This window comes from Sciurus vulgaris (genome assembly GCF_902686455.1).
Source record: "Sciurus vulgaris genome assembly, chromosome: 1".
NCBI lineage: Eukaryota > Metazoa > Chordata > Mammalia > Rodentia > Sciuridae > Sciurus > Sciurus vulgaris.
Genome location: NC_136461.1, coordinates 104,981,284 through 104,994,966, shown reverse-complemented (window position 1 = coordinate 104,994,966; position 13,683 = coordinate 104,981,284). Strand labels below are relative to the sequence as shown.

Genomic DNA, 13,683 nt, shown 5'->3' with positions numbered 1-13,683 from the left:
GACCCATAAAAGTCTAAAATGATGTGTCTCACTCGCTAATGAATGAAACCAGGTTTTAGGCATTTTTCAGGAGTGTGCAGGGTACATTAACTTTTCTATTGACATGCAAAAAAAAAAACAAAAAAAACAAAAAAACCCTTCATTCTTTATAAATGATAAAAATCAAACAAACCAAAAAACTGTCATGAGCCTAAGAACAAGAAAAAAAAATCAAAAAACAAAAAGCAAGCTTAACACGGGCAGGTAGCTACAGCGCAAAGCAGCCTCGGTTCTTACCACTTTGATTCTCCGTTGTATCAGCTTCATGGATTTGATTGTCAAACCACATGTGGGCCACGGTCATCCGATTCTGAGTCAGAGTTCCAGTTTTATCAGAGCAAATAGTGGATGTGGACCCCAAGGTCTCCACAGCCTCCAGGTTCTTCACTAAGCAGTTTTTCCTTGCCATGCGCTTGGCAGTAAGTGTCAGACATACCTAGGTGACATGAGGAAAAATATGACTTCACTGAACCAGGCTAGAATTCCACACACAAAGGTAGGGTGCTATACCCTAATATGGAAGGAATTTGTCTAAAATGCTTTCCAGCCTTCTTCGGAACTCTAAAGACTATATGTTTATGGGGCTTCCTCCCCATCCCCCCTCAAAAAGGCAATATAATAAGAAAAATAATAACGGCCAGAATTTACCACATTCTATGCCCCCAACCCCGCCACTAATTCCCAAGTTCTTCTTTCTCCATTATACTATTCTAGATCATATGATAATTTAAAAACAAAATGTATATTTTTGGGTTCTGAATAAACACATGCTGAGGTTTTCTCACTTTCAAAGCTTACTGTGTGACATGGTGCTGCAGAAAAAATACATACAAACATGAGGGATAAAACCTAAGTGGTAACCCCTTAGAAGAGGCCAGCACATGTATCTTGCACCCATGCAAGATGCTGAGTAAGGGTGACCACAACTTCCCCAAGCTTCTCACCGTGACAGTGGCCAGTAAACCTTCGGGCACGTTGGCTACAATGATACCGATGAGGAAGATGACAGCCTCGAGCCAGGTGTATTCAAGGATCAGAGAAAGGATGAAGAAAGACACACCCAGGAACACGGCCACACCCGTGATGAGGTGGATAAAATGTTCAATTTCTGCAGCAATGGGTGTCTGGCCCCCTTCTAGCCCAGAAGCAAGAGTGGCAATTCTTCCCATCACAGTGCGATCCCCGGTGTACACAACAATACCACGTGCAGTGCCTGAAAAAAGAAAGCAAGAGAGAGCTGAACCAATTTGTACAGAACAGGAACGACACCACGGAATTTGCACAATCACATAGGCTGGTTTCAAAAAGGGGCAAAACACATTTTTAAAGGACCAGCTTTTTGGTTGTTTTTGCTGTTTGTTTTAAACATAAGTTTGGCAAAGGGATTTCTACCCACTGCCAGGACAGCAGTTTCAATATCCATACTGGGACTACTGCTGTCAATACGAGAGGTATAGAGGAGGCAGAGGGAAGAGGAAAACTGCCACAAGGCTGCCTAGGTTTCCCTGACAGCAAGGGACCACCACTGGTAGAAGAGAAATTGTACGCAGTGTTCTTCTGTTTTGTTAGTGCCCATGATAAATGCCACATCATGCCAAATAGTGCCTTAAAATAGTTTACCTTCCACACAGTTAGTTGAAAAAAAGGCAATGTTCCTTGTCTCCAGGGGGTTCTCATTTGTGAAATCTGGAGACCTAGTCTGGGGCTCTGATTCACCAGTGAGTGATGAATTATCCACCTGTACATGAAAACAATGAAGAGTCATGTGAATACACTGGCCTCATCAGGGGCTTCTGCTCCCCAATTTGATCTGCCCAAGCAACAGATCTGGCTATGAGAGGTTTTGCTTAGAAAAATCTACCTTGCAGCCATTGGCAGATATGATCCTGAGATCGGCAGGGATTCGGTCTCCTCCTTTTACTTCCACCAGATCTCCAACTACAACTTCTTCTGCATTTATGCTCATTTTCTCACCATTTCGAATCACAAGAGCTTGCTTTGGAAGGGGAAAACAGTTTATACTGTGAAATGAATACCGACCAGAAAAGGGTAGTGTCCAAAACAAGAAAATGAAATTACAAATGACCCATACTTCTAATTACCTAAGAGATATTACTCTTAGACACTATGCTTGATTTCAGTTTATGTTTGGATGGAGTCACTTAATAGTTGAAAAACCTTAACTTGACATTAGTTCACATTTTAGGGGCTAGGTCACCCAAGGGGAAAGGACAAAGCATTAGGTACCTGAGGGACCATGTTTTTGAAGGATTCCATGATCTTTGAACTTTTAGCTTCTTGATAGTAGGAGAAACAACCAGTTATGATGACGACAGCTGACAGCACCACACCAAGGTAGAGCTGAGAAGGAACAGACAAGTTAGGACTGTGGCTCTTAGGAAAGAACCGGGGGCATTCTGGTTCTTTTGACTGAATAAAAAGCAAACACTTAACAGAGAGATCAAGGCTTCAGAAATACAGAACTCATTTCTTCTACTTCTCTCTCTAGATCCTACATACAGAAGGTTCAGAATTTCACAGACACCTGTTCACTAATATTAGACTTTTGGAAATATTCTACATGAATTCATTTCTCCTGCTTTACTAAAATAGAGGTTTTTCAAACAACTTATGACTTCTCCAAGAACAGCTACCAAATATTTCTGGACAGGTGTCATGTGCCAACAAAAAAGCTGTTCTCTGTCATCTAATGAGAGACAGCCAGACCTGGGTCATGATCTGAGCAGAGATGCCTGCTCATAGTAGCTGCATAGGATGGACATCTTGTAGGAGTACCCAGAGTGCAAGGTGGAGGGAGAAAAGTGAATGAACCAGGAAGAATGTATGCTTAAACCCATCAAGTAACTAGCGGCAACTTGAAAAAAAAAAGGGGGTGGGCAGGGGAGATGGAGACTCTGTACCTACTAACCCACATGCACAATTACAGAACTCACATTATCGTTTTGAGGTTCCTCTTCTGTGGCAGCTTGGATGCCATAAGCCAAGAAACAAAGAATTGCTCCAATCCACAGCAACATTGAGAATCCCCCAAAGAGTTGCCGACAGAACTTGACCCATTCAGGAGTCGTGGGAGGGGGTGTGAGCGCATTGGGACCATCTCGGGCCAGGATCTCAGCAGCTCGTGCAGTTGTCAAGCCCTGAGGAGCAGAGGAATATAAGATAAGGCAGGCACCAGCCCTGCAAACTAAGGTGCTCACCTGGTAGCTGGGAGGCTGCAACAAAAGATGTAGGGAGGAAACAGCTTCTCGAGCTGCTGAGCCAAGGTAGGACCTGGTCAATGCCCCCGTGACTAACTCTGATGCTGATTCCCCACAGGGTTTGGGAAAATGAATGAACCAAAGTTTCCTGACAAACCCAAAACACGTCAATTAAAACTTTTAAAAATGATTCAAGGATACATGTGAATCCAACCTGTTTTTCCCCTAAGTTTTAGATCAAAGGATTCATACTAAATTGCATTTTTACAAAAAAGATAAATATTTTAACTACTCAATTCAGTTCTGCAAATTAAAAACTTTGAGTTTTCTGTGGATTGATTCTGTCAGGGAAAGGAGAAAACAAACTTCAGGAGGTAAATTTTCTGTAGGAATCTAATCTCTTACTGGGTTAACAGCCAAGTTTTAAGTATAGAACTTTATTCTTGGGATGGTAATTAAGATAGTAATAAATATGCATACTTTAGCAAACTCCCAGTAAAACTGTCAGTTGAGAAGTGTCAGTGGGAAAGTCCACTGTACAGATGCCCTGCTATCTGCTGATGGGTCTAAAGCCAGAGTTCACTGACAATACAGATATATGACTCCTATCAAGAGGGGAAAATAAGATTATTTGTTCTTATCAAAATACTACAAAACGACAAAAAAATAACACAACGGATATAAAACACATTTTTGCCTAAAATGACTTTTTATATTCTGGGTCAGAGTTATGTTTAATATTAGAATCCACTCAGGAGTTTGGGGAAAGCAGGAAGCAGGAAGAAAAGTGCAGCAGTAAGAGAAAAAAACAGGGAACTCTTTAAGACCCTCTCTGCCTCAAGTCCATGCTGGATTAGTCCTGGGTAGAATAATCAAAACAGCAATCAAACATCTAAGCACTATCTACTCACCAGGTACTGAGTGTCATGCTTTAAATTAATCAACCTTTTTTTTTTTTTTTTTTTTTTTTTTTGACAGTTCTTTTTAAGCTATTATAAGCCCCTTTTAGAAGTAAGGAAATAGCTGGTTGTGGTGGCTCAACCTATAATCCCAGTAGCTTAGGAGGCTGAGGCAGGAAGATTGAGAGTTCAAAGCCAGCCATAGCAACTTAGCAAGATCCTGTCCCTAAATTAAATATAAAAGGGGTTGGGGATGTGGCTCAGTAGTTAAGTGCCTCTGGGTTCAATCCGGGTACAAAAAAAAAAAAAAAAAAAAAGTAAGGAAATAGAGCATTTCAGTAATTGACTCAGGTCACAGAACACTTCAGAAGACTGATTGAGACCCCTCTCAGAGCTCAGGGTGGCCAGGGAGTCTACACTGAAACAGTGACTACTTATCTTTATCTGTTTGGCATTCAACACATTCCCTTTTTACAAACCATCTACAAAAAGAATTAAGGCTTTCTCCCATTCTCCTGAGAGCCCCCAAGGTCAAACCTATGACACAAGGCAAAATGTGACAGGGGAAACTAGGGTCCTGCACAAGTCTCAAACGAGAACATACTCGGCTCAAGTCTGTTCCATATTTACGATGAAGTTCATCAAGGCTGAGTTTATGGTCATCCTAAGGGAAAACAAAAACAAAGAAAAGAATTAAATATGTAGCATAAGAGAACATCATGGCTCATTCCCATCATTAAGCTTATAAACGAGTTTCTCTTCTGTTGGTATACCCTCACCTGTGCCCAACAGCATGGTAACTACACAGCTATTGACAGCGACGACTTCACCAGAGCTGGTCAATACCAGCTGATGGAGGCCCATTACTAACTGGTCCATTACAGACCCAGCAACTCTGAGAGATGTAGTAAGACTTGTTTGACTTCTCTAGAGTCTAGACAGGGTATATCTGTGGAAGTCTGTCCAAAATAAGCCAGAGAAAAGCAAAGATCCTGAGATCAGCCTCAGTTCCTTCTGTGGACTTTTGTCTATGCCTGAATGGGTGAATAAATATTTGGATACTCAAAAACTTTTTAAAATGTAAATTTTAAGTATTGATCTCTATAACTGGGTAAGAGCTATACAGATGCTATGACCTCTTCCAAAATAAAACAATTCTCTGACTGAAGGATTGGGGCAGGGGTGTGTGTGCTTACAAGAACAGAAAGCAAACTTCCTCCGGTACTTACCATAGAAACTTCTTTTTTCAGTTCATCCATATCCCTCTCCTTCTTGGCCTTTTTGCCCTTTTTGTCGCCATGTTCTGAAACGGCTGCAGGTTCATATTTATCACGTCCAACCTACAGGGCAATGTGGGAAAGGGGTGGTTGTGAACTAAGGACAGCACCTGGAGACTGAAGGTCTGCAGCAGGGCATGTTGGGAGTTTTAAGGTGGGCCTCATCATTTGGAATGGTCACTGGGATACCATTCATAAGAATGCATGCAGTGATACAGCATACTACACAGACAAACCATCTACCACCATCATACAAGACACTCCTTCTCCACTCAAGGGCATGAGGAATAGTGGGGAAGTTACAGCAGGCCTCAGAATGGCCTTGCCAGAGCAACTTCCATTTGGGGTGAATAAGGAGAGTAGTGCCACTGCCAAAATTCCTATTCAGCAGCCTTCCATCTTCCCCTCAGAAAGAATGGAACCATCTTTACACTATTAATTTAAAGCGCATTCTAGGATTCCAGAGTTTGCTTCTGAACGGGACAGGCCTGAGATCAAGTTCTGGGCTCTAACAGTCCAGTTGTGTGTGTGCTTGGGTAAGTCACTAGTGCTCAAGTTTCAATTGCCTCCTCTACAGCATGGAGATAAGAATAGTGCCAGCCTCATTTAGGGTTTCTGAGAAGACTAAATGATATACCTAAATGCTGGCTACTTTTACATTGTGTTTAAATTCTTCGCATTGCAAAGACATTATGTGTTGACTTTAAATATCTTTACTACTCACATAAGACCTCTTCATATTAAAAAAGTCAGCCTAAAAGTCCCCAAAATTCTTCGAGACCCCCCCGCAAAAAAGGAGTCCCCACCTCATTCTGTAACCTAAAAATAAAATGCCCCAAATCAAAGTCACTGGAAATGTTTTGACATAAGCAGGAAGTAGGAAAAACGTGTGTATTATCACATAATTCACAGGATCCACCTACGCCTCTAGAAAACTGGAAGAATTTTTTTTAAAATGTTGATTCTATAGTTTAAATTTAGATTGTTCCACTCCCCCACCCATTTAAAACGCCTGAGCTTATCTACATGAAGCCGCAACTTCATGCTCTAAAGTCAGTTCCTGGGCCAAAAGAGGCCCCTCATTCCAGACACCCACCCCCTCCACAAGACTGCCTCCCACAACTACAAATTAGGGGGCAAGGTAAGTATTAGCAATTTTCTTAAAATAGATCAGTGGAGTTACTACTATTATTTTATGGCTTACCCTTACTCATTTCTAACTTTCAGAAATATATCAAAGCAATACTTAGGAACTCATGTGTCTACAATTTTATTGTGCTGAAATGAAAGAAAGTATGTTTCAGTCATAATTCAACAAGCTGCAAATAAAATACAATATTCCCACTTGAATTTAAGACTCCAAAGAGAAATCCTGTTCTAAATTAGTGGGTGTGGGAGATATTTATATCAGTTACATTGTTCAACTTCTGTGGTCCTTGGCAGTGTGACTTGACAAATAACTTCTTCCAAGAGAGAGTGGGGTACTTTAGTTTTCATCTTATCTGTTCAGAATGGAGCAGGTCTAAAGATAGTCAACATTCTTGACATTCTCTCCACTGTGCAGCAACCACATTTGTGAGTGCCTCTTTGAGTATAGCTCTTGGTGCCAGAGTTAAAATGAAAAATAGTCACACACATTGGAAGCAGAGAGGCAAATTAAACAAAAGGGAGGAAAAGAGAGGGCTTCTACTAGTGAGGAGTCCACAGTCTGAAGTGCCATTACCTTCACATACTTCATGGGAAAGCACAACACTTACAAAATCATTTTAAAGACACTGACCAGGGATTTCTAAGATCTTTTATGTGGCCAGTCTGTATTGATTTTAAAAATCCAGTTCACGAATTTTTAAGCAAGCTGAGTACCATTAAAACATATTTAAATAAATGGAAATCAGAGTTAAAACCCCTCAGCCTCACCAACTGAATGCTTTGATTACTCTCGGTTTTACAATATTTTCCACTCCAAAAGAAGGGAGAGAGAATTATTGGAGCAGCGAGGCCTTGGATACATTCCAAAGTCTTATCACCGTTCACAAAATAGATGTCTTGCTTGCAGCTCCACAGCTATCAATGGTGAGCTAGATGGGAACCTCGATTCTCTAAAAACTCCCCTTTCTTCATCAATTCATGCCACATAAGGCATAGTTTTAAATGAAGTCATTTGTGAAAAGCACATGAAAAGTATCAACAGAAGAAATTGCATTTTCTTCAAAATTTTAATTTTTTTTCCACCAGGCAGTGTTAGTCCAAAACTAAGCAGTTTATTCAATTTAGTTCTTCTCCACAAGTAAAATAATTCAATACTAGCTTATCCTCCTAGAAAAAATACTTAAGTTCCTATCAGTTTTAATTTCTATAATTTCAAAATGGAAAGGACTCGAGTGTGTGTATGTTTGGGGTGCTGGGTAAGACAGGGAACATTGGTAAAAATGGATAAAACAGGATTTTCTTTATTATTTCTTTTAAAAGTATTTGGGGAAAACAAAGGTCAGTGTATGGGGGAAGGATAAACTGCATTTATTCAATCAACTTCAGCAACCTCCCACTCATTTGGGTACTGGGCACGCAGATCCTCCTTTTCCAATTAGGAAGTCCAGATCACTTCCCCACTCTCACAGAGCATGGAAGAAATAAGTCCTCATTCCCATCATGCATCATGGTTATAAGGAAAAGTGCAAGGGACACTCAACAGGCCACACCATTCTCATAAGGGCCACTGGTAAAACTACAGTTGGTTGTGGTTTTTTGCTGTTGTTGCTTTTCCATTCTAATTTAAGAACTGGGAAGTCACAGAAAGGGCAGGGGCTCACCCAGTGTGACACAGTTTCAGCCAGTGTCATTATTTCATTCTGTGCTTCCCATTATTTTATTCTGTCTTCTCAAAGATACACTAGGAATTTTGCTATTTGATTCATGTGCAGGGAATGGTAGATAGACCTAGGAAGAGAAAATTCTTGACAAGAACCAAAGTTAAAACATGTAACAAGATTCAGTCATTTAAAAATATATGCTGAATCCTCACAATGAGTGAGGGAGATTGCCCCAAAACCTTTAGAGCGGAAGATGCTCCTTCCTCTTCTTCAGTAATTAATCACTTAAAGGGGGAAGGGTGGGGAACAGATATGACAGCTACAGAGAATATCCAAAAATAAGCAGTGTGGGGGTGGGGGAAAGGCCACACACAGAAGTGCAACAAAGTTAGGGAGAGATTCCATCCAGGAGCATATCCCTGAAGGTCTGCCTAAGCTTAGTGACCTCCAATAGCACCCAGCCCCAGCCTCTAACATCTCATCCACCATGCATTAAGGACAGTCCCACCATGTCAGCACAAGTCCTGTGGCCAGCAGGGATCCTGGAGTGTTTTAGATTTCTGGAATTTCTGCTGAAAATGATTAGAGGGAAATAGGAAGCCTGAGGTTCCCACTCCCTTTAGACAGCTCTGCTGATGGTGCTTTGAACTCAGCCCCAGTCATTCTAGTGCTGCCTCCTGCCAGCTACCTGACCTTGAACAGTCAACCTCAGTCTACTCCTCCCCAAAATGAGAACAGCACTTGGCATAACGATTAGACCCTACAGAAGGCATTTTGATAGTCTGATTAGTCAAGGAACTGCCATCAAATCTGAAAATGACACACTTAAAAACCGGAGACAAACATCATTACCCTATGTACACATATGATTATACAAATGGTGTGACTCTACTTCATGTACAACCAGGGAAATGAAAAGTTGTACCCCATTTGTATACAATGAATCAAAAGAAAAAAACAACAAAACAAAACAAAACAAAAGTTTCTAAAACCTACAAACAGTAGCTTTTGACTAGCAAGAGAGGACACAAGAAGGGTAAAAGTAACTGCCCCACATGCAGCCCACTTCAAAGTTGGCTGAGTTGTAGAAATGGCACCTTTGAACTCAATTTGGCAAATTCCACCTTGGCATAGAAGCCAGGGGATAGGCTCTGATCCTGCCAGTTCCCTAGCGGCACTGCCTATTTGGGGTTAATATAAAAGAAAGGTGTGGGGGGGCTGTTTCCAAATTTCCCTGGGTAATATACTATTAAATCATCACCAAATGCAGTTGTGTATGTAAAGGCCCTCTGCACACTGTCACACACGGGTTATGATGTTAACTTGGTTCCAATTAACATATATTACTGGTATTCCTCACTTTCTAAGAAAACTCTTTAAACCTTTAAAGAAAAACAACTTACTTCGGGCATTTTAAAATTTCATCTTGTCAATTAAAACTTAAAGAAAATATCAATCAATGAATATGAGTCCAGTTTATTTCATCTCCTTTTGCTCCGAAAACTAAGTGGTTTAGTTATACAAGATATATTCTAGCCAGGGACCTGAGGGCTGTGAGATGGCCTGGTCTTAGGGGGAAAGGACACGCACTGTAACGGTACAGTAGCTGCTCTCCTGTCCCAGCAAATGACACTTCACCGCAGGAGCTAGTACCAAGGGACTACCATGCCTTACTCTTCCTCCCCTCATGTACCCAGACACACGTGCTGGAGAATCCAACTCCAGTATGGCCAAAGTTGCAGGTCCCTTTGTAAGACCAGCTCACTATCTCTAAACCTGGACTGCAGCCCATCAACCAGCAGGGGACAAAAAAGAACAAGGGGGGTGGGGGGAGGAGGAGTTCCCTCATCTCAAAAGTAATATGACCTAACCTTTCTCCCCTTTCTCCGCTTGCATGTAAATTTTAATGAGCCTACCAGCCTACCTAACTGCAATAGCATATACCTATGATGGCTTAAAAATGAAAATTCCAAAAATATTAAACAGTGTAGAGTTGCTATCTCCAAGAAACATGTTTTTCTATTTATTAAAAACAAATGAACAACAACAAAAAATGAATACGCACACATACCTCTTACATTTCTCAATGGGATACTTATTCTAACTCTACATTAGGCACCTGCGAGTTAAAACTTTCAGCTTATTTCTTAGCATCCTTTACTTGCTATCATCTTTACATCTCACCCCACCTTTTTTTTTTTTTGCCAGATCAATCTGGTTCATAACTCACAGAAGTGTTACCATGGGGGCCAAATAAATTCCAAGTTATTTTTTTTTGGGGGGGGCAGGGGGATTCTGGGGATCAAACCCAGGGTCTTGTCCATGTTAGGAAAGTGGTCTACCACTGAGCTCCACCCTCCATTGTACCCTGCATCCTCGACTGATACCCTGAAGCCCAGACTAGGAAGTAAAGTGACTCTCAGGCTGAGGAGGATGAAGGCATCCAAAGACTAAGGAAATAAAAGAAAAATGGTGTTATGGAAACATTACATGGAGAAGAAAACATGAGAATAAGCCCCAAAGTGCCCTAGGGCCCCGGATAACATCATGATTACAGGCTAGAAAGATAAACACCGAGGTCCACTGATCACAAAACCTGAGGCTGATTATCAGGCCCCCAAACAATTCAAGTCCCAAAGATAAAGCAAAAGCCACTGGGAATCAACTTTTCAGATCACCAACAGAGAATATCAGATCATTGTTACTAAATAGGGTTTGAATAAAACCAGATAAAGAGATAAAGTCCAGATATATTTCATTGTAAACTCACAAAGAAACTAGGGAATGAGGCCTATTAGATAAAAATCCCTTGGCTCCAGATCCAAATGAAACCAGAGACAAAGTATAAGGTGGTGGGCACCTCTTTTTCTCACCAACAGAACCTGCTCTTCCAAACATCAGTCAGATAAATGTGAGGAACTTCTTGTGGATTCCTAACAACGGATTTCAGCACAATTAATGAGGTGAGTCATATGCAAAGAACAGTCTCTCTCTGACTCGGGCCAAAGAACACACTTCCCTTCATACACTCAATTCAAAGCAATGGGAGAAAGTTCAGACCTGACTTGGTTAACGTTTCCTTTCCCAAAAACACATTCACAAAGGAGAGTTTTAAAAAGGAGAAGACTTTAAAGTTCTCTTCATTCTGTGTTATCACTTTCTGGACACCTTATTTTCAGAGCAATCTAGATTTGGACAGCGCTGGCAGTGATGGGGAAACATTTTGCCCAGTATTTTGCTGTCCAAACCCAGCCATTCTGATTACCATGAGCCCATCTGATCTGACACTCGTGTTTCTCCTTCTGGCCTGCTGGCTGGCAGAAGGCCCTGGGCAGCTAGAAGAAAGCAGTACAGACCTGGATCCAGGCTCCCTAGCATCACAAAGCTGACAAATTCAATTCACTTCAAAAGACTTAAAAAAATGTAAAAATGATAACCAATTGTGAAGAAAGTCCTTTACTTGAAAAATGAAAGTAGATGAATACTCTAAGATGCTATTCAACAGATTTTCCTTCTGGGTAAAGATAACAGTTCTCAGCAGCATCAACGGACAATTCTACTTGATTTTTCCTTTGAAGAGCAACTAACAGTTTTTCCCAACATTTTGAACTTTTAATGTTTTTCAGGGGAAAGGAAAACTGTTCTCTAGCTTTGAAAGGGCTCCAATTAACTGAGGAACAGCAAACTCAGTTTAAGGTCTGATGTCCTCTCAATTCCAATTACTTTGTAAGCCCCAGCAACAACAGCCACAGCACACACTGGCCCTGCACTCACCATACACACAACACAGATGACTCCACTTGATCCTTGGGGTGAGTACTCTGGGGCCAGATCAGAAACTGAAACTTCAGGACTTTTTCTTTCTTCTTCTTAAACACCTATTTGTTTTCAAAGGAAGCAACTATTTCACTTATTCTTCCATACAGAATCTTTCAAAGCTATTTAAAGCCTCTTTTTCATTCAGTTTAGATTTATTTAAAAGAGCACAGCCTGATCTGAAGACAAAGTCACTTCTTGGTGGAGTTTTTGCTAAAAGAATAAGCAGACAATGATTCTGAAGGGTTCTGGGATAGAACATAGGTGAGTGCCAGGTCTACTGTGCTTTAAGATGTTGAATTCACTTCTTAACTTTAAATGTGATTTACGAATAACACTCCCAGCAGTCTACATTTTTAAAGTTCAGTCCTCACCTGGATAAACACCTTACTGAATTTTCTGAAGCAGCTTCTTAGTTCTCTATTTTTTAGGCTTGCTTTTTAGCTGCTCCCCATCTTTTCAGGTTTATGATGCAGGCCTCCCCTTTTCCTTCCCTCCCACGGAAAGGTGAGTCACTGTAGTGCTACAAACTTACTGGCAGAGAACACTACAAATTAACAAACAGAAAGTTACCAAAAGAGGATACAACCCGATAAGAGGGTACAGAAAGAACCCAAGAGGCAAGGAACTGCTACACTTGCATATACTCAACAACTGACAGAAGGAGGGTGGTAAGTAACCTCAAAACTCCTCTCTACCCCTCAGGGCAGCTCCTCCTGTTACCCCTCCACCTGCTCCTGGACTGGCCGGCCAACTTTCCATTCAGAGGACTCTGCCTTACAATGTTTTGAGTCTAAAGTACTAGCTTTATAGCAGCCAAAGGATTTTAGTCACACTTTCAAGTTGAGCTTCAAAAGGGCAGCTGATAATGTCACCATGCAACCAGGATTTCTGCTGACATGTGTACCCCTGTGCAGCCTTCACCTGATCCTTTCCCTTGCCCCTCTTTAAATCACTACCCATAAGCTATGATTTATTTTCCAGGTGACTAAGTTAATATTCAAACCAAATCTAGAACTACAGTGAAAGTATGGTGAGAACTCCCTCCCCCATCTTTAATAAACTTGAGAGAACAGAGTTCTTGCAGTTCTGAACAGTTATGGTGTGTACCTTTGGTGAGCTAAACAGTTGTGGGTGGTAGGCCTAGCTGAGGACTTAAGCCAGTCACTGGCAAAAACACCCAATAAGAAAAAAAAAAAAAAAAAAAAAAAAAAAAAAGGGACAAAATCCTATTTCATCCAGGAATGATTCAGCAAGAGCCATTCTTTTGTTTTCTTATGAAATGCTTGGAAACTAGATTTTTAAGGACATAAAAATCACCTGAAATATCATCAAGACCTAAACTCTAAACGGCACTTGAGAAGAGGAGGGGAAGAAATTAACAATGACCTTAAAATTAACTGCCGGCACAGGCTTCCTGGTTAACCAGTCATCCGCAGGGCTTTACTCACCACTCCAGCCACATTCTAATCCCCATGTGGAAAAATCCCAACATTTCAGCATGAAATGTCCTTCTGAACATCTAGATCATCACAATTCACCACTGGGACAAGCACACGCGTGAACATGCGGGCAGGCATACGGATGGATGGATGGACGGACGGACACACACCCTAATGATCAG

The 13,683-nt window shown here is 41.1% G+C and overlaps 1 protein-coding gene across 1 annotated transcript in view; it reads right to left on the bottom strand.

Moving 5' to 3' along the window:
• Positions 1 to 13,683, bottom strand: part of ATP1A1 (ATPase Na+/K+ transporting subunit alpha 1) — a 29,035-nt gene that overhangs the window by 13,066 nt on the left and 2,286 nt on the right. The window contains exons 2-9 of the mRNA XM_079114134.1: positions 5,386 to 5,496; positions 4,761 to 4,820; positions 2,994 to 3,197; positions 2,287 to 2,400; positions 1,901 to 2,035; positions 1,660 to 1,777; positions 984 to 1,252; positions 277 to 475 (exon numbers count right to left, since the gene is read on the bottom strand). Coding sequence (XP_078970260.1) covers positions 277 to 475; positions 984 to 1,252; positions 1,660 to 1,777; positions 1,901 to 2,035; positions 2,287 to 2,400; positions 2,994 to 3,197; positions 4,761 to 4,820; positions 5,386 to 5,496 — 1,210 coding nt within the window. The remainder of the gene's footprint in view (positions 1 to 276; positions 476 to 983; positions 1,253 to 1,659; positions 1,778 to 1,900; positions 2,036 to 2,286; positions 2,401 to 2,993; positions 3,198 to 4,760; positions 4,821 to 5,385; positions 5,497 to 13,683) is intronic.